Source organism: Nannobrachium achirus (assembly GCF_963921795.1).
Source record: "Nannobrachium achirus genome assembly, chromosome: 1".
NCBI classification, from domain to species: domain Eukaryota; kingdom Metazoa; phylum Chordata; class Actinopteri; order Myctophiformes; family Myctophidae; genus Nannobrachium; species Nannobrachium achirus.
The window spans coordinates 64,624,802-64,646,677 of NC_137810.1; the positions used below are offsets into that span (position 1 = coordinate 64,624,802).

The window sequence follows — 21,876 nt, forward strand, 5'->3', positions numbered from 1 at the left end:
GCTTGGTGACGGTAAGAGCGGTAGTTTACCTGGCGAACCACCCCTGGCATTGCCGGCTATACCTCATTTGGGCATGCCCTGACTAGGAACCACATCTCGGAGCGGCATAGCCGTGTAGTGAGTGGTTCCGAAAGGAGCTAATGTTTAACTAACGCCCATATAGTATATCATGCGATCATCAATCAATTATCAATCAAGTCCAGTAATGAAGCAGAATAATCATACAGCGCACACACACACACTGAATGAAATGAACTATTACGCACCTTTGACTTGCTTCTTCTTCAGTCCTGGGAGACTGTCTCACTGACTGCAGGGAAGGAAGTTGAACTTTCTGTTAGAAGGGGCGGGCTTAACACGATAGACTCCGCCCCTCTAACAAAACCATTGAACTCTTTCCCTGAGCGTTCAGTTCCACAGTGTGTTAGAGAGAGAGTAGTGGACTTGCTCCAACATCTGTCCTGTGGAACTGAACACACAAGCAAAGAGTTCAGTTGGTTTTGTTAGAGGGGCGGAGTCTATCGCTTAGCCTGCCCTCTCTCTCTCTCCCTATCTCTCTCTAGAGGGTGTTCCGCCCTTCATCGCTTAGCCTGCCCTCTCGCTCTCTCTCTCCCTATCTCTCTCTAGAGGGTGTTCCGTCCTTCAAACAACATTTTCAACTTGCACTCCCTGACCTGTAGTCAGTCGTCTGACAGTCAGTCAGGAGTCAGGAGTCAGTCAGGACTCTGATCTGCTGCTTCATTAGGACTGAAGAAGTAGATACTGTAGATACCTTTATTATCCCACGGGGGAAATTCAATTGCCCAGAGGCAGCACAGCAGTTTAATGTTACAAGTTACAAAAAAGTAAGAAAAAGAAAAAGAGTACTGTACCCTAAAAAAGGAGCCAAGCCTGGCAATTATAAGAGTCCAAAAAAGTAGAAGAAAGGACGGGAAAAAAAGTTAGAAAAAAACGAAAAACTAGAAAAACTGCTGAGCTGAAACAAGCAGCGACTGCCCAACGAGGAGCGTGCACACAAGAAGCAAGTCTAAGGTACGTAATAGTTTATTTCATGAGTGCGTGCTGTATGATTATTCTGCTACATTACTGGACTTGATTGATGATTGCATAAAACTGAAAAATTACATCAGAAATTATTTGTTCACAGACTCCGCACTGAACGCGCTCTCTCTCTCTCCCCCCCCCCCCCCTCCCGCTCCTCCCCTTCCCTCCCTCCCCCCCTCCCCTCCCGCTCCTCCCCTCCCTCCCCCTCCCCCTCCCGCTCCTCCCCTCCCCTCCCTCCCGCTCCTCCCCTCCCCTCCCGCTCCTCCCCTCCCCTCCCTCCCGCTCCTCCCCTCCCCTCCCGCTCCTCCCCTCCCCTCCCTCCCCCGCTTCCAATACACAGTCGTCCAGTATGTATGAACAGGATCTGCGCATGCGCGCGCACGCGAGAGAGAGAGAGAGAGAGAGAGAGAGAGAGAGAGAGAGAGAGAGAGAGAGAGAGAGAGACAGACCGCGATGCTGATTTCTAAACCGAAAGTGAAACTTTACAAACCGCACGGAGAAAACAGAGAGAGAGAGAGAGAGAGAGTCCCCACGCATGCACTGTGTTTGTGCACTGCTATAGGCTGTTGTGTGATCAGTGCCGTTATCACACAAAACGAGCTGCATGTTCTTAGTGCTCCATGTTGTTAAATGCTCCCCTATAAATCACGTGTGCAACTTGTGCAAGAAAGAAAAGTGTAAATCCATTGATAGAAGACAGTGCTAAGGGACGTGCTGGCAATTGGGAAATCTGGGACATTTCCCGAACGGCCGGTCCAATCCAGGCCTATCCAGGCCGCGCCGGTAAAAAAAAAAAAAAAAAAAGCAACCGGCCGGCCTGTTACACACACTGACTGAACGGCCGAGTGAGACACACAATCTAATTAGCTGCTACAGCTCTCAGCTGCGCACTGCCTGTGCGAGTGTGTATGCTTCGTACTTGTCGGGTGTCACGCAGCCAATATCAAAGGATGCGCGCTGCCCCGGTGCCTGGCTGTCTGACCTGAGAATGAACTGGGATGATGGGTCAGTCCACTTAATGAGCTTGAGTGTTTGACACGGGGGTGACTGGTGATACCCCCGCTAACTTGGAATAGTCCAACATTTAGCTGAAATCTGATTGGCTCGAGGGGTTCCACCCAATCATATACAGGTTTTGCAGCTGATCTACAAGCTCATAACGTGTCAAATCAGTGATCAGATATGGGCTTGTAGATCAGCTTTTTCGGCACAGACACACGTTGAGCAGACAGGGAGAGAGAGAAAAAACAAAACATACACAGCGCTACAATTGAGCCAGTAACGTTACCCTCAAGGAAGAAAGTGATGTATGATAACTTGGGGATCAGGTGCACCATGTGGGTGAGCAAGCAACAGAAAATCTTCTTCCTGGCTTTCTTCTTTCTTATCCAACATCATTATTAAAGCATAGGTAACTTTTCAAGCACAAACTAGTGACACATGATAGCTGAATGTCAAGTGTGGGCTCCCAAATCAATATGAAGAATGGTTTGGTTTGTTGCAACAATGTGTCTAGACTAGTTATCTAAAGTATGGAAATTAGTCATATGATTATGTCATGCAAAAATAATCTAAAAGCTAGCAAGTCAAAAAGTCTATATTTACTTCCATTATAGCAATGAATCAGCATTTCTGCTCCCCTCAAATCCCCAAAACCAGGACACCAGAGTTAAAGTGGTTAAGTGTTATGCATCTTGCCTGGTGCTCATGGGGGCTTAAAGGACATGTATAACAATATGTAGGCATCACAATATTATTGTTTCAGAAATTCAGTCATAGTTGTTTACTGAACTCTCAAAATGTTCACAGGATCATAGATGTTGTTAAAAACTCTGAATTGCTGTTGAAACAAGAATTTCCTGTAATGCCAATCTCATATAGCCTATAGATCTAGCCTGTTTGTACAGTAGATGTATTATCAGATCATTATAGCCAAAGCTTGTTTTCAATACTTTAGCTAACTAGACAAAGTTCTGATTGCATGCACTCATTTTTGTATGTAATCATGTTCATTCTGAATCTTCACCCATTCATAATATCCCTACTGCTTCTTTTTTCCTTTCTATTTCCTATTCCATTTCTATGTACACATGCTTGACTCTTATTGCACATTTGCTTGAGCACTGCTGCTATTGATTAGTGATTGTATATTCTGCACTACATCTCCACATATTTAAGCTGCTATTTTTAAGGTAGTGTTTGATTGTTACTTTTTTGGCTCAAGTCAGAGTAGACTATGTTCTCATATTCACTTGCTGGTGATGACGGTGGTCTGCATGTTTTATTTGCTCATTTATCCATGGGACTGTTGTGGATTATACTGTATTGAAAGTACATAGCTGTGCATGTATGTGATTATGTAGTGATCTTGGTTAGATCAAGCTAGAATTCATGGACTGTTCCTGAGTTGTTGTTGTAAAACAATGCAGCACTGTGGTACAGAAGTTAGCACTTAGCAGTAGTTAGTTGGTAATGCAGTGTGAATGTCATCTATGCTGGTCTTATTTTGCTTATACAAAGTTATGAGGCATGTGTCACTGTCAACATAACATCCTTTGCCTTGATGGTCTACATACATCATTAGAGATTCTTTATACCACAAAAACGATGGGTAACCGCTCATTGGTTAGTATTTGGTGCCTCGCGATGCGTCCCGAAGGCGCGCGGCCAACGGCCGCGCGCAATGAAGGCCTCTCCAAATCTTTTTCCCGGGCTGAATCAGGGGCCCAGCTCGTCCCTACTGCTTCTGCTTGCCTACACTGTAAAAAACGTTGTGCCTTCACTTTCTGACCACCGCAAAAAAAATGGACATTGGATTGAGTACACTGTAAAAAATAATTGACAGTTTTTCCTTTTTTTTTTTTTTGTGTAAATAAATAGTGTGGCGTTTTCATACGCTCGTAATCTATTTAGATTAAGCAATGTTTAAGAGGAACACAGGACGCGGAGACGCTGCTTGCACGTTAACATCAAAGGACTCACTTTACTTTTATCTGCCACTCAACCACAACTCACTCACACAGGTGCGCACATGCGCACTGCAGGCTGGGCAGTCGGGCAGATATAATATATATATTGGCACACAATATTCACTTAATGTGACACCTCCCCTCTTAAGTAAAGAAACCCCAAAGTTCCCAGAGGCAATATATATATATTCTCAAAACGTAATTCAAAACAGTCTTTTTTTTTCCTTTAGCAAAATCAACTTAAACTCTCTTCTTTTTAACATCAAGTATCTTGTGCATCAAAAATGTATTATCATTAACTTATGAACTTTAGCAATGAACTGTAAATAATTTCAAGCATGCAAATCCTAGGGGAGTGGGTGGACCACCACGACCCCTTGAGAGAGGTGACAGGGATTATTCTGCCCTTATGCCATCCATCTCTCTCTAACTATCATAACGACGATTAGGCTTCACCATTCTTCCGCTCCTGGTGACAACAGGACCTCCAGGCCCTGCCGCTGGGTGGCTGCTGGCAGGTTCTGCAGTGTTCAGCACCGGGGGAACAGGATCAGGGTGTACTGGTGCTGGTTCAGACGGGACCACTGGCGGCTCCGCTGGAGTCTCCCCGTTGACCAGCCGGATGTTTCTGCGGTTCCTCCTGGGCGTGTCACCTCGGCCTGTTTCCATTGTGAACGACCGTGGCGTCGCCTCCTCGCGCCGCACCACCACTGTAGTCGCCCACGTCTTCTCACCGTCGATCTTAAGACGAACTTGGTTACCACAGGTGAGAGGCGGGAGTGGCTTTGCTGAGTACCTACGGTTGTAGAACCTCTCGTAGGACTGCTTGGCTTGATTGTCATTTTTCCTGACCTTTTCCAAGTCAGGCCAGGCAGGTCTCAGATTCTCTATGAGAGTTGGCAGGGTTGTACGCAGGTTCCGGCCCATCATGAGCTTGGCAGGACTCTCTTTTGTTGGCTCTGTTGGTGTTGAGCGATAGCACAGGAGTGCCAGGTGAGGGTCATCCTGCTTGAGAATGCCTTTGGCTGTTTGAACCGCGCGTTCAGCCATGCCATTTGACTGGGGAAAATAGGGACTGGACGTGACATGTAGGAAATCGAACTCTGCCGCGAACTTCTGGAACATCTCCGCAGATAATTGAGGACCATTGTCTGTTCGGACCTCCGTGGGGACCCCCCAGCGACTGAAGGTGCTTTTCAGCTTCCCAATGACTGTCTCACAATTTGTCTTTAGCAGATTGAGAACTTCCAGCCACCTGGAGAAGTAGTCAATTATGACAAGGTAGTGGCGTCCTTTGTACTCACAGAGATCAGCTGCGATTTTCTGCCAAGGCAGCTCCGGCAGTGGAGTAGTCATTAAGGGCTCTCTGTGCTGACTGGGTCGGTTGATGTTGCAGTGGCGACATGACTGTATGGGTTCTTTCACATCATTTCCAATGCCTGGCCACCAGACGGACTCACTGTAGCGCTGCCTACATTTTGTCAGCCCTTGGTGACCCTGGTGGATCTTATGGACCATGTCGTCACGCATGCTGCACGGGACCACAATCTGGTTGCTATGCCTCAGGACCCCGTTCAGTTCACTCAGTGCTCCACGCTCATGGAAGTATGGCTTTGCCAGCATGGCTACGCTTTTAATGTGGCTTGGCCATCCACTCTTTATGTAGCTGAGGACACACTGGAGCTCACTGTCCATCTCTGTTTGCTCTTTGATCTGTTCCAAGACAGGCCTCCTGACTCCTACGTTCTCCTCGATGGCATCAACGTATGCCTGGACCTCCTTTTCCAGGCTGTCCGGTTCCGTGTTCTGTAGCGGGTGCCTGGACAGTGTGTCGAGAGCGACAAGGTTCTTCCCCGGGACATACACAGCTACAGGGTTAAACTTCATCAGTCTAATGAGGAGACGCTGGCAGCGTAGGGGTGTTGTATCCAGATATTTTGAGTTGATCAACGTGACCAGCGGCTTATGGTCTGTTTGTAGCTCATATGACTCTAGGCCACACAGGTACTGGTAGAAACGCTCTGATGCCCACACGCCTGCCAGACATTCTTTCTCAATCTGGGCGTATCTTCGTTCAGCATCAGTAAGAGTACGGGAACAGAATGCCACGGGCTTCAGTGTCCCGTCATGCTCCTGCATCAATACGCCTCCCAGGCCATAGCTACTTGCATCTGCACTGACGACGGTGGACCTCTGGGGGTCAAAGTAGACTAAAGCTGGTGCTGAGGAGATCAGCGATTTCACCTCCGTGAATGCTCTTTCTTGTTGAGGACCCCAGATCCATTCTCTGTCAGACTTTAGCAGGTCATTCAATGGCTGGAGACAGGTGGATAGGTTTGGCAGGTAGCGACCTATGTAGGTTAACATTCCTAAGAACCGTCTGAGTTCTGGAACGTTTGTTGGAGCGCTCAGGTCTCTGATAGCAGCAACTCTCGCAGGGTTTGGCTTAATGCCGTCTTTGCTTACTACCTGGCCCAAGAAGTCCAACGTTGTTTGAGACATTTTACACTTGTCTTTGTTGAGCTTGAGGCCAGACTTCATGATGGACTCCATCACCTTGCTGGGTCTCATGTCATACTGCTGTGCGGTTTCTCCAAAGACTAGAATGTCATCCATGTAGACTATAACGCCTTCATGCCCTTCCAGTAGCTCCGACATCTTTCTCTGAAATATTTCGGGCGCTGAAGTGATGCCGAAAGGCGGCCTCTTAAAGCAATATCTACCCAGCGGGGTGATAAACGTAGTCAACAGGGCACAGTTCTCCTCCAAGGGGATCTGCCAGAATCCACTGGCCGCGTCCAAGCTGGTGAAGACTGTACTCCCTGCTAGCTTTGGCAGAAGGTCGTTAAAAGTAGGCAGGATGTACTTTTCCCGTTCCACACATTCGTTCAGCCTCTTCAAGTCAACACATATTCTGATTTTATTGTTCTTCTTTACAACTGGGACCATAGGTGCACACCATTGTGTTGGCTGCGTTACTTTCTCTATGATGCCCAGTGACTTCATCCATTTCAACTCTTCCTCCACTTTGGGTAACATGTGGAACAGGAACTCGTCGTGGTGTGGCTACACTGTAGGGTTTGGCTCCATCTTTAAGCACAATCCCCCCAGGATCTCCCTTTAATGTGCCCAGCTCCCCGAACACACTCATTTCATTCAGCCGCTTGATCAGGCCTAACTTGGTGGCCACTGCACGGCCAAGCAGGTTCTCACCACATGACTTGACTACAACCACTCTGAAGTGGCAATCACGCAGTTTGTCCTGCAACTCAGCCTTGATTTTGGCCAAAAACTGCCCTCTAGTGGTCACATTGCCGCCTGGGCTTCCCAGTGTGGTTTTTACAGGTTTAAGCTGGGGCTTTTTGGCTAGGCTATTATATGTAGCTTCTGTCATCACTGACGTGTCGGCCCCTGAGTCTATCTTAAAAGTCACTGGAGTATTAGCAATGTTCAGTGTTGTGTGCCAAGGTGGCTCATCCTCAGCAATGACCTCGTTCACATTTGTGTTATGCTCGGTGAGTGACCCGAGGAAGAAAGACTCCTCTTCATCATGTGCACTTTCTTGGTCATTTACAGTAACCTCCCGCACACTCTTAGAGAAACATGCTACTGCAAAGTGTCCCATTTTCTTACATTTGTTACATTTCTTTCCTTTAGCTGGACACTGGTCTGGATCACTGTGTTCCCTGTGACATCTTCCACAGTTTCCCTTTGATCTTTCGTTTTTCTGTCTGTGTGCTTTAGCTCCACTTGCACCATAATCTCTCCTCCCCTTCTGTCTGAAGGTTTTGACATCATCAACATTATCTGATGAGCCTTGGTTTTGTCCTTTAATTAGCTCAAAATGCCTCGCCATTTCTATTGCACTGCGCAGCGTCAGATCATCTCTCATTTGTAGCTTTTGAGAAAGGTGCTTATCACGGATTCCAAGGACTAATCTATCCCTCATATGGTCATCTTTCTGGGCTCCAAACTCGCAGGTTTCTGCTAACTCATAGAGCTGCCTAATGAAGGCTTCCACGTTTTCACCGGCATGCTGTGCTCTTGAGTAAAATCTAGCCCTCTCAAAAATGACGTTCCGTTTAGGGACGAAATATTCATTGAATTTAGCAACCACTGGGGCATATTTGTTTGCATCACCTTGAGTCGTGAATGTGAAGGATTTATGTGCTCAGCCTCTGCTCCCATGGAGTATATTAAGGCGCTGACCTGTACATTTTCGTCCTCCTCACTCAGCTTTGTTGCAACTCTGTACCGGGAAAATCTTTGCTTCCAATCTGGCCAGGTCGCCGGCTTGGTAAAATCCATTTGCTCCGGAGAGGAAAACTTTGCCATGGCGATGCACACGCACGTTCAAAAGTCTCAAAGTTATAATCCTTCTTCTCTCCCAACGTTTAGTTCACTTTCTGACACCATGTGGCATTTTCATACGCTCGTAATCTATTTAGATTAAGCAATATTTAAGAGGAACACAGGACGCGGAGACGCTGCTTGCACGTTAACATCAAAGGACTCACTTTACTTTTATCTGCCACTCAACGACAACTCACTCACACAGGTGCGCACATGCGCACTGCAGGCTGGGCAGATATAATATATATGTTACAGTTAGATTGGGTAACTCAGTCAGATCGTGGTAAGAGCACTCGTTTTGCCGTTCACCACACACCAATCACCACCAGATGGCGACAACAGCCATTCACTAGTGTAGGCGCTGACGTCACTCGTTTGCGACTCTTTCGTTGTTTATTTACTAGCCTAGCTCGGCTGTGTTTAGCCATTAGCTTACTATGCCTAACTAACCCTAACCCTAACCTTAACCTCAGTAAAACTATGCCTAACCCTAACCCTAACCCTAACCTCCGTGGGGTGAGGCGTTATCATTCCTGCCGACGCTACGTTGTTGTGGCTCAAAGCGACCGCTTGTTCCGCCCCGCGCCGCACGACGAGCGCTCCGTTTCTCTATTTAACCGTTTCTCTATCTAACCCTGACATATATATTGGCACACAATATTCACTTAATGTGACAAATAGCCTACAAATAAAATAAAGATGTAGCTGTTAATATTATGGGCTCATTGGGCTATATGCAGACAAATACATTTACTGCACCCAGCATAAAGCTTGTCAGAGTGGTCTTGTTGGAGCCCCTCAGTCTGGCAGCAGAGTTCATGTGCAACTTCTTCAAGAGAGATTGAGTGATTGATTGAAGACTTTATTAGAAGTTTGCATAGGAAAAAGTAATGTTTCATGACAGTAGGCCTACAATTCACTGGTACAAGGTCAACTAAAAGGATCCTAGTAATCTTTTCGGCTTATTTACACAGGAAACCTTTATGTATCTCATATAACATTGAATGACAGACGGATAGAACTCATTTATCAACTCTGGCTGTCTCAATACACTGCACTCCTCCATTGGCTGCTCCTTATATTATGATGCTCCGACATATTCTCATACACGCACCAGTTACTTACTTTACACTCTGCACATATTTTGGAGCACATAGCTTCAAATGGGTAATATAGAGCTAGAACACAGAAATTATAGATCTAGAACACATAGAATTTATAGATCTAGAACACTAAATTCATAGATCTAGAACACATAGAATAAAAAACAGATCTGGAACTGCTCAAATTCACCGCTTCACTTCGAACCGAGGTTTGATTTTTTCTTTTGTACTTGGCAGACTGTGTTTACTTTGGACTGTACCATTACCATACAACTCTAGAGAAGGGGGAGTTTCAGAATGGGCACTTTGCTGCTTTTTCGATCGGTATCAATTCGGAGAATTCTCCACGTCTTACACCCATCTTCACCATAGTTATGGTCTTCACCTTGGTCTTCTCTAATCTCTGAACATTTTCATCTTTGTTTTTCCATTGTACTCTGACTGCACTGAGCCCCTGTCTTTAGTAGCTCCCCCCCCCCCCCACCCTTGGATGGTCTAGGCCTTCACTTCAGCTGCACTAAGTGCACGGAAGTGCAAGTGGAGTCCAAATATCAGGATTTACTTATCCACAACTTTCCAACATCCCATCGTGCATTGCGCAGAAGTTGCACGGAGCTTCCAGCGCCGCAGCCGAGTGTGATCTACAAGCTCACAACGGCTGCATCTGCGACGCGACGTGTGCTTGTACGGTATGTCTGCTGTTAACCGGAAGTGTGGTGCAAAACATGTTCCAGTAAATTCCTGCGGAAAGAGGTGGATAACAGGACAAACTAGGATTACAGTTAAAATAGCCTACTGCAAAAATATAAAATGTAAGATTAGAAAAAAAAAATGTCATAGCTTTGTTGTTTGTACACTCTTTCAAGTATGACAATAATAAGGCTTTAAAAACAACGGTACGATTAATATGCCAAAATTAGGTCCATTATATCGATCCATTACATTGTGACCCTGTATGGGCCAATTGTTCTGCTTATTCTAAATTAAATAAAAGGGTCACATTAACCATTTTTTATATTTTTTTAACTAATAATATGTGTGCAGAGACATGTTTTCTTTAACTTGTGTTTTATTCTTAATCGAATTAACCATGAAGTCAGGTGTGCCATTGTTGCAACTTCCAGGCAAAACTCATCTCCTCTTACCATTGTTAGATATGAATTATGATACATAATTGTATGATTTGTGTATGAAGCTCATATGACCATATAAGTTATATTATGAACTGAATTTACAGTATAGGAGACCATATTTCGGTCGTATACTGTAAGTTCAGGCTAATGGATTACAGGTCATAGTAACTTTGGTTGCCCTGACTACGAAATCATGATATACTGTATGTCACTAGTGGAAAGTTACCAACACTACGTGTCACTGTCTTCCTTTTTATGATCTGGGAACGAATCAATGAGTCCCACGAAGATCTTACTGTCATAATCTGTACTCTTTATATACTGAATGTTAACTTCCATTTTGGAAGAGAGAGAATTAGCAGAGCTGCCACCAGGATGGTAGCTCACTGTTTGTCTCCTTGTCTGACTCTCTTCAAATACAGCAATCTAAGATATAGTCCTTTGGCTCGTCTGTCTTATTTTGGTTATGGATTTATTCATATCTTTTAATTTATTAATAATTTATTCATCAACCATCTTCACTATGTCGTCTCACTGTGTCGTCTCACCATTCATAAGAGGTGGGCCTATACTTGCAAACAGCCTAATTATCTTTCTACTATTCTTAGAACTAGAAGCTGGGCGTCTAGTCGGCGACCTGGCCAACTCGGGAACGATGTAAATAGGGAATGAATGCCCCGCCCTTTAATGCAAACCCCATTATACCTGTTGTCATAGGACCCGTTTTGACCATCTGTTTGCCTGTGTCCATTTATGCCCATATATGGAGATATCTGTTATCTGTCTGTCTGTCTGTCAGTGTCCATTTTATGTCCATATATGGAGATCACTGCAGATATAGTTCTGGGTCCATTTTATGCCCATATATGCCCATATATGGAGATATCTGTCTATTTGCGTCCATTTCATGCCCATATATGGAGATCTCTGTATCTGTCTGTCTGTGTCCCTTTATGCCCGTATATGGAGATCTTTGTGATTCTGCGTAAATTTTATGCCCATATATGCCATTTGCGTCCATTTTATGCCCATTTATGGAGATCTCTGTATCCGTCTGTCTGTGTCCCTTTATGCCCGTATATGGAGATCTTTGTGATTCTGCGTCCATTTTATGCCCATATATGCTATATATGGAGATATTCAGAGATTTTTTGTTGACTCATGTGGCGTACGTGATGTCAGAGCCTTTTATGAAGTGATGTCACAATGAGTCAGAGCTTTCGCCGATTTCCTCCGGAACAGCCTGATGTCAACAATCAACCCCGCATAAGGAGATTCCGAACGTTTCGCGCCGGTTCGGGAAAACCGCGCGTCGGGTCGGGTCGAGACCCGGCACTGCACTCCGTGCCGCGGCGGGGAACGCGCGTGCCGAATCTGAAGCCGGTGGGACGAACGGTTCTCGAGATACGCGGATTACAGACAGACACACAGACAGACAGACAGACACGCAGAGACTTCTCGCATTTATAGATAGATGATTAAATAAATAGTTAAGACATTTGAAATGTCTCATGAGTCATTGCATGTAGCCTATAAGCATAGGCTAATTCATCATATCATAGGCCAAACCAGTGGCAGAATAGTGTTTTGCAGGCATTAGACACAAATTAAAATGGGAAGAAACAAATTACCACCAAAACCCCTGCCCAGCTGATGAGCGAAGTCTCTTTAGCCTCTATACTAATCATTTAGCTTTAGCAGCAGCTTGTAACCATGACGGCGGGGTCGCTTGTATATCTTTGCAGGGGCTGCACAACCGACCCCTTTTGACTAAATTCATTGTAAGACCTAAAATAAAGTAGGGTTAAAACGTACATGACATAATAGAGGACAAATTATTAAAATGAGGTATATTGTGACTGTTTGACGACTGAATTCAAAGTGCTAGACGAAAATTTGCTGACAGGCTGTTGGTGAAAAGACCTGCTTGCTTGAGAGCTGGTCCAATGAAGTGAAATCGGCTTATTATTATTATTATTATTTCACGTAATCGTCTCTAGTTAATGTTTAATGTAAGAAATTTGACTTTATTGACTTTTAAATGATTTACTTTATTTACTTTAAAATTGACTTAAATTAACTTGGAGAGGCCTGTGAATGTGCTAAAAGGGGGAAAAGACGTGATTTAGTCTATTTAATGCCTTGGTTACAATGGAGGTGGACGAAGCTGAAGAGCAGCAGGAATATCACCAGGCTCCAGTACGCTAAATAGTGACTTTCCACGCTTACAATGGGAGTCGACCTAAGTGTCATAACTCTCTCTATTTATATATATACACTGGACATACCGTTGCAATCGTCATGAACCGGAAGGGGCTGTCCAAAGATGTTAGAAAACTGATTGAGAGCATTTTACATTACATTTTATTGGTTTAAATGGAGAATATCAATTGGCCCCGCAGCACAACGAGCCCTGCCCTCCCCTATTGTTGATTAGTCACCTTTACAACGAGGTACAGCTTGTAAGCATCTGGCATTCATGGAATGATGAAACAGAGCCAAACGTGTGTGGGTAGCGGCCTGGCAGGCCTGAAATACTGTTCTCTTTGTATTCACCTTTGTTGCTTGGTACATTGAATGATTGCACTCTCCCACAAGTAATAAGGAAAATAAAAAATCGCACCGGTGCGAAGTGAGCGGTGCAAACACGACGGCATCTGTCATTTTATGTGGTTAATGAGGAGGAGGAGTATGACAAGTATGACATCACTGTCAATATAGGAAATTAATATAAAACTAAAGATAGTAATGACAAGTATGACATCACTGTCAGTATAGGAAATTAAAGATAGTAATGAGATTTCACAGACCCTTAGTATAGGAAATCAGTATAAAACTAGAGATAGTAATGAGATTTCACAGACCCTTAGTGAGATGAGATCAATGGACAAAATGTGGAGTTACAGACTGACCGACAGAAAAGATGCACCTATCACTTAAGGACCTAAGGAGAGACCCACCTGTACAGAGGAATACAAGAGAATTGGAACCTGTTCCAGCAGATCACTATGAAGGCTATACAGAAACTGTCTTAGAAGACATCACTCTCTCTTTCTCAGAACAGGAGAAGAAACGTAATATCACCGAGGACCAAAAAGTCCAAAAAGTCAAGCTGTGGTACGTTTAACCAAGCCAGAAAGGAATTTCTGGCTTGAGACCAGAGCCTGAGTTTGGACCATCTCAGGCTCTGGTGGTCTTGTCGTCAGTTAGGCAACCAGGTCACAACAATAAATGACCTTATTTGCTTCTAGAGCTTAAGGCCAAGAGCAAGACCTAAGATGTTTTTCAAAGGCTGTTCATTTGTATTTTAAACTTGTATTAGCTGCCTGTCATTTATAACCTGTGAAATTATCCACAGTCTGTCTAAAAGTGTGGTTATTCTCTCCGCTTATGAGTGATATTCATCTAATACAATTTTGAAACTCAAATTCAATGGTCTTTCAGTTTGGTCAATTTATAACATGACCGGTTTTGGAAGTCACAGTTGGAACTGTTACCCCCGCGACCCGATTCCGGATAAACGGTTGAAGATGGATGGATGGATATTTAGATACTTTGAGCCATACCTCTAGAGCTCAACACCAAGACCAAGGCTTAAGAGGGTTTTCAAAGGCTCTTTATTTGTATTTTAAACTTGGATTAGCTGCCTGTCATTTATAACCTGTGAAGTTATCTACAGTCTATCTAAAAGTGTAGTTATTTTTGTTCATGACACTATACTAATTATTTCGGCAAAGCCGAAGTATTTAAAGGCAAAACCATTCGAGAATGAAAGAGGCCAGAAGATGAATTATTAGTAATATCGCATCTAGACCAATACCTTATAAGAGGTTTGGACCAACTCTGCTACCAGAGCCTGAGGACTCTGGTGGTCCTTGTCGTCAGTTAGACAACCAAGTCACAACGATATGTGACCTTATTTGCCTCTAGAGCTCAAAGCCAAGACTAACACCTAAGAGGTTTTTCAAAGGTCTGTTTATTTGTATTTTAAACTTGTATTAGCTGCCTATCATTTATAACCTGTGAAATTATCCACAGTCTGTCTCAAAGTGTGGTTATTTTCTCTGCTTATGGGTGATATTCATTTAATACAATTTTGAAATTCAAATTCATTGGTCTGTTCAGTTTGGTCAATTCATAATCAAGTAAGCATTTGATTGGACACCATGTTTATTTTCTCCGGCTTAAAGGGTGAACCAATCGGGTGCCTCCGTGTCTATGACATCGTTTTTTATGACGTATTTTCTCCGGCCTAAACGTGTTCTAAATCAGGGTGAACCAATCGGGTGCCTCTGTGCCTATGACATCATGGCCAAATCAACAGAATCAAAGTGTTTCATTGGTCTAACTCATGTCTGGCTGGCTGTGTTGCTCATTCCACGATCTCTCTCTCTCTCTCTCTCTCTCTCTCTCTCTCTCTCTCTCTCTCTCTCTCTCTCTGAGTGAGTGTGTGAGCGTGTTGCTTAACGCTGGTTTTTGACATTATCGAAACGAAGCGGATAAAAGCGCCAAACCTTTTTTTAGGCTTCTTTAGGACCTAACGAGGGGTCTAACCTGGGGTTTGTCATGATTCTGAATCTATTGCAAGCATTTGTTTTGCACAAAAAACTTTCCTTGTACTAGAAATGGCCCCCAAAAACACCCAAAAAACTGTGAAAAATTATGACTCATCACTAAACCATCGTTTTGTGGGGCCATTTATAGCCCAATGAAAGTTTTTTGTGCAAAACAAATGCTTGCAATGGATTCAGAATCATGACAAACCCCTAGTTAGACCCCTCACATCCTACTTAAAGCAGATTTTCTTTCTAGGTATTTTCCTCCTGTATAGAAAGTCGATGGGAGCCCAACTTGATATGGATATTATATGGGTAAATATCAAAATAAAGTTTGGTACCCAAGGCTAAAATCCATTGTTAGGTCCTAAAGAAGCCTAAAAAAAGTTTGGCGCTTTTATCCGCTTTGTTTCGATAATTTCGTTAATTGTCTGCTGAGTGGGGGGCTGGGTTTCGCCTCCCGTAGGAGGCGAGCTGCCTCACTCCGTTTGCTAAACGTTACATTATTGTGCAAGAGTTGGCCAGGTTTGGCAAAGTCACCAATAAAAAAACAATTGCCATCAGGCTGCAAGTCCCCTGATTTAAAACATGTGTGTCACCGTCACATAGAAGAATAGTTTATGTGCTTTTGAATGACGAAGACCAGGAAATAAAAATAAGGTTCAAGCTCGCTGTAGGCCTACACTTTTTTACCACTACAGAGAGAATGAAATGTTTGTTTGTGCTCTTTCGGGACTCCCCCTCCCCTCGGGAAAGGCGCTCGTGCCGCCCCAAATCACAGAAACGTCATCACTTTTGCTCCCGTAGGTCCATCTTATTGGACGAAGGGCATGTCACTCATGTTATAGGCCCGAAGGGTGGAGCCGTATAAAGCCGGCGGCTCCCCCATTGTCTTCCTCTTTGTTCGCTTCTGCTCTCACCAGATCTCAGATCGAACTCGCAATCACTCCCAAAACGAATTCTCCCAAAACTAATTCTTCATCTGCAAGAAGCCTAAACGTTCCGGAGATAATCGGCTGCGACGCCTTCGGACTGCGCCCATCGATTCCGAAACTCGCTAAATGACTAGACTGGGATTTCTCAGCCTCTACGAGCGCTCAACTTGAGTCAAAATAAACTAAACTACTTAACTACTCACCAAACCAAAAGTAGTTTTGCGTTGTTGAAAGTCCATTCTCCGTGGTGGGAATCCTCTCAGCAACACCGTGTTTACCTCAGCGTGCGACTTTTCTCCATGCTCAGGGTTATGTCTCCAGGCAGCTGCAGCATTAGCGCGAGCAGCCACACACACACAGTGCCACACACACACACACACACACACACACACACACACACACACACACACACACACACACACACACACACACACACACACACACACAGTGCCCCACACACACACACACACACACACACACACACACACACACACACACAGGAGTTGCACGCTGCGTGCATCATCAGAGAGAGTGCATGATGCATGTCATAGGAAGGCAGAGGCTATATCAAAAATATTGTCCGACCCGAATCGACGTCCGACAATTTATTATGAAAATGCGTCCGACCCGAGCCCGTACCCTCGGGTACCGACAGGCCCCGCGGGTTTTCGGTCGGGTATCCCAGCTCTAGTGTAGACACAACGGTTCACAACCAACCCGGAAATAAGTGGTGGTCGAGGTCTCTTCAATTGGACAATGGTGGAGACTGTTGCATTGCTCTGCTGTTCTGTGGGAGAGCCTCTGGTTGGTGGAGCCAGGATGGACTAATGCCACAGTCAGAGCAGGAATTTCAGGGAGGCCATGAAGGCCATGGTTGTCGTTGCCCCTCAGTTTGGCCTTGTGCCCCTCAAACCAATGGCATGACCTGAGGCCACAGTGGCCTTAATGCCCCAGCAGCTGACTGTACTACTTTCTCTTCTGTCTCTTCCTTGTCAATACGTAGACACCAGTGTCTCTTTCTTGTCATGTAGACACCAGTGACCAGTGTCTTTTGTAGAGTCCCCATTTTAAACCAATTCAGTATCTTTGATTTGTGCAGGGCTGAGCATGGATCAGATTGTAAATACCAATTTATTTATTTCACAGCAGATAGTCTACATATTACATTTAAAATGTAACCCTTAAATTCAATTAATTATTTCAATGGACTCAAATATTGTTTTATTTGATGGCCTTCCTGCCCTGGCATTTGGCCTTTGTGCCCTCAATAAATGGACAACATGGCGGACGAGCAAGCAGCTGATCTGTTCGAGGGTGCAACTGCTGAGATCAGGTTGCTATGTTGAATGGTTTTTGAGACAATGGACATATAAACTGTATGGAAAACATGGAGCTTATAAGGAGTTCGGATGTGGAGTACTGTGACCTGAACCTGATGGATAGAAGTGTCAAAATGTTGACTTGCACTGTACCTTGGATGACAATGGTGTGTCCAGGACTTTGAAGGCGGGATGGGTGTGGGGGAGGACCAAGCCCCCAGAACGGCTTGTAAACATTGAAGCGGTCGCCCTACTGGCCAAAGCTGGAATTTCAGGCGGGGTGAAACATACATGCACGAGCATAAGAGAGTGCCGCTGGGGTCTACAATAGGGTTCAATGGACGTCGATGTCGTTCGTGACGTCATTACGTCTCGACGTCAAACATTTTGGCCACTAGGTAGTGGCCAATTTCCCCCAGAAAGCACCTGGATTAGCTACTTCCGCATGCTTCAAAACGCCACTGAGCACTTGCATTGAAATGAATGGCTGGGGGCGGGGCTGTCGCTCTCTATTATATACTCTATGGGGAGGACCCAGTGTAGAGTAGGAACAACGTAGAGATGACGGCATCAAATTATTGACTGAACCCTCTGTATTAATTGAATTGTTTTTCCACTATTTCAAAAAAGATGGGAGGATTTATGTGTCTGAAGAATCTGGTTTAAGGGGTCTTCAACGTTTTCAGGCCGGGAACCCCCAAACTGATAGGGAGATGGAGCAGGGACCCCCTACCACCTCGTAGGGTGGGGGGGGGGGGGGGGGGGGGGGGGGGTCGGGGCTACGTCATATTTTTTATTTTAAACATGTACAAGTTACAGCGAGCAGGGTGGGCCGTACCACTACCATTTCTAAACATACTACTTATTAACTGAGAACCAATGACAATCTGTCAATTGCATTGTAATCATGTATTCAAGCTATTCAAAATGGATAGAATCATGATTTATTTTTTAACATAAATGTGAAAAAAAAGGAAAAAACACACCCGTGTGAACTGAGCGGTGGTTCCCCCCCCCCTTCCCCCCTGTGTGTGTGTGTGTGTGTGTGTGTGTGTGTGTGTGTGTGTGTGTGTGTGTGTGTGTGTGTGTGTGTGTGTGTGTGTGTGTGCCTGGTCTGGCCTGGCCTGAACAACAGCGCCCCTCCCTTAACATGTGTGGTCAGAAAAGGTTACTGCAGGCTACAGACAGACAGACAGACAGACAGACAGACACGGAGACAGACAGACATACCCACACACACGGCCAAGTATAGGAGCGTTGTGACCACCGCTCAAAAAAAGGAAAAAAATGTTTTTTTTTTTTTTTTAAGCAATAATTTCACGGACCCCCTGCAGTACCTCCGCGGACCCCCTAGGGGTCGCGGACCCCCTGTTGAAGACCCCTACTGTAAAGGTCAATATTGTCTTGCTGTTTTTTTAAGGAAAAGTGCCAGGAGCATTTTTTTATTTTGTATTATTGTTGTACTGTATGTGATAATATATGAACAGTAGTATGACAATAAAGGGGGTCTTTTAAAAGTTAAAAAAGTCTCTCTCTCTATAGGCATAATTGCAACCAGAGTTTCTTTATCTCTCGATTTGGTCTGTGGCGTTTTTTTTCTGGCCAGAATCAAATGGACCCGCGATCGTGTAGTTGTAGGGGGAGAGCCTCATAATTGTAACAAGCACATTAACTCTTGATTGGTCAATGCCATCATGACATTATCACATCAGTATGTGACCAGGGTCGTAATGAACGTCTAACTAATGAATGTCACCTTGAGTATCTTTGGTCTGCAAATCTTTTCTTTAATGTTGCTGAGATAAAATCTAGATGGCTGTCTGCATGTATCTGTTCTTCATTAGTATACATTGTTTTAACTTGCTATGCATGCTGGTGCGCAAATTGTGGACCAATTGTAACACAATTTTACATATAACATGATAATGTAATATTGACATATTTGACATATTGGCCAATATTGTGTTCAGTCAGCTGACATTCAATTACAGTGTATTCTAAGTCAGACGTATAACATGTTGCATCAATCAAACTTGCTATCTTTTTAGGTAATCAATGTATTTTCCCATGGAATTCACTCAAACGCTCGAACTGGTACTGTACATCCGGTATTATTTAATAATTTCCTTAAATATGATATAGTATCTTATCACATCCTTGGTATGAAAACAATGTCAAATAGTTGCTTGAATGAAATATAATTGATTTAAACGAAACACAATTTGTTTAATGCTGTTTTTTATCTGTGTTACATTTGTAAATCATGCTGTTACAATTGATGCCATTTGGGCTTCAAATGTAACATTAGAACGCTTTAAGTGATTTATGACAGGCTACTAATATCCCCCACCCAAAGGATTACAGTCCTCTTAGCTACTATTATTATTGTGGGCTTGCTGCAGCAGCAGAACTAAGCTTTATTTTTTCCGTATTGTTTTCAGATATGAAGATGACGTACCCACATGTGATCTACGATCAGATTCATTCCTCACGTCTTCTTCTAGTTCTACTCTGCTGCACTCGAGGTAAATTACTGCAATTTGTATTTATGTTTTTATTATTTTTTTTAGAACTGGTGTAGCCCTTACATATACAGGGCCGGATCTAGGCATAGGCAAAATGATGGCATGCAAAAATCTAACATTTCAAAAATATTAAACTATTTGAAATGTTATGCTACAACTAGGTAGATGGATAGATAAACTGATAAGATATTAGAGAGAGAGAGAGAGAGATAGAGATAGAGAGAGAGATAAGTGTAAGACCTGTTTGTGTTGTGTGTTATAGGTATACGTGTGCCAAAATGCTTAGTTTTCTATGCATTTCGGGCATAGAATTTTTTTTTTCACGCCCACGCCACTTCGCGGCATGGGATGGTGACTCCCCTATCATTTCTTCCTGCCCCACCTAGTGCTAAAGGCTAGATCCGGCCCTGCTTACATAACATTTACATTGAAAGGGAGGACAACAAATATGGAAACATGAAAATCATAGACATACATATCTTAAGTAACACAAAGAATACAAAGATACAAATGCATGAAAGATCCTGAATAGTTAATGTTGTAATCATGCTGTAGTAATGACACAACAAAATCATTTAGAAAACATAATTTGGTGCAGTAATGTATAGAGGGTATGCGCGTGACCTCATCGTACCTGGAGGTTATGCGGGAACACCTACTGGGTGGCAAAAAACAGAGTCAGAAGGAGTCAGTAGGAGTCAAGAGTATGTAGGAGTGAGGAGGAGTCAGTGGGAGTTTCCCTGATGGCTTGAGTGGTGCAGAGTGGCACATGATACATACATTATTTGTCTAATATCGCCCCCATGCGTTCAAAACATGTAAAACTCTGAGAGCAGACTTGAGTAGACATTGATGGAACATCAACATCATACAAACTAAACAGCTCAGCTAAGGGTGATGATGTAAGAGTTAGAGTTATGAGGAGTTAGCAGGAGTCATGAGTCAGTAGGAGTGAGGAGGAGTCAGTAAGAGTTTCCCAACAAGTGCTTGAGTGGCGCTGAGTGGCATATGATGCATACCCTCTTTGTGTTTAAAGAGCATTTTATGGCTTTGAACGTGTTTCAGCTAACCTGACTGCGCCAGATGGTGGCAGTAGTGCGTACCGCTGCTGCTGCCACATCTGGCGCAGTCAGGTTATGTTTCAGCTAATCATACTCAAAGACAGAAACTATATAGGTTATTCTCATTAACTACCGTTTTGGTAACGTTGCGATGCATCCCATGTCTGCGTTATAAACATACGTAAGATGCATTATAACACTGTGTAGTCATAGTTATAATAACTCATTAATAGTCTACTCATAATGCTTCACAACAATGATCATAACACAAAAAAAATGATATTTGTGTAAGGTAAAATATAAATGAATGCATTGTAATTGGCTTATAATTACAGCTTTAACACTCTTGTAATTGACTTATAACATTACAGCTCTCATAAGCACTCATAATTCAATCATAACATTATGAAGACTTTTGTAATGCCTTATAAAGACAAGTATCATTATGCTTCATAATTACTGGTCACTCACTGATATTTTCTTTTGGCCAGAATCATAGTGTATTATAAACCTCTGAATTTCTATTGATACTTTGATACATTGTAATGATGTTATCATATAATCACTGTCATAATGCACTGTAGTGTGAGTATAAGTCATTATAAGAGGTAATTGTGCGATAATTATAAGGTACCAAATGACGACTTATAGTGACTAATGCATTATAGGAGTGATTACAATAAATGATTAGGCCTGATATTACAATGTATTACAACTAGGCCCGATTACCTTTCATAATATGTTATGATTGTTATGGTGTATTGCAGTGGGTGTGAAAAAGTACTGTTTGGGTGTCTGAAAATCTATATTAATGAATTAATGATTTTGATCATGTCTTCAGAACTTCATAGTGAACATGCATGGTTTTGGCTTAATCA

General features: G+C 43.6%; 1 protein-coding gene across 1 annotated transcript in view; it reads left to right on the forward strand.

The window, feature by feature from the left end:
• The first annotated feature begins 712 nt into the window (after positions 1–712).
• LOC308281209 (CD276 antigen-like) overlaps positions 713–21,876 on the forward strand; it is a 35,492-nt gene continuing 14,328 nt past the window's right edge. The window contains exons 1-2 of the mRNA XM_080721330.1: positions 713–1,032; positions 19,854–19,937. Of these exons, the coding sequence (XP_080577456.1) occupies positions 19,856–19,937 (82 nt within the window). The 5' untranslated portion in view covers positions 713–1,032; positions 19,854–19,855. The remainder of the gene's footprint in view (positions 1,033–19,853; positions 19,938–21,876) is intronic.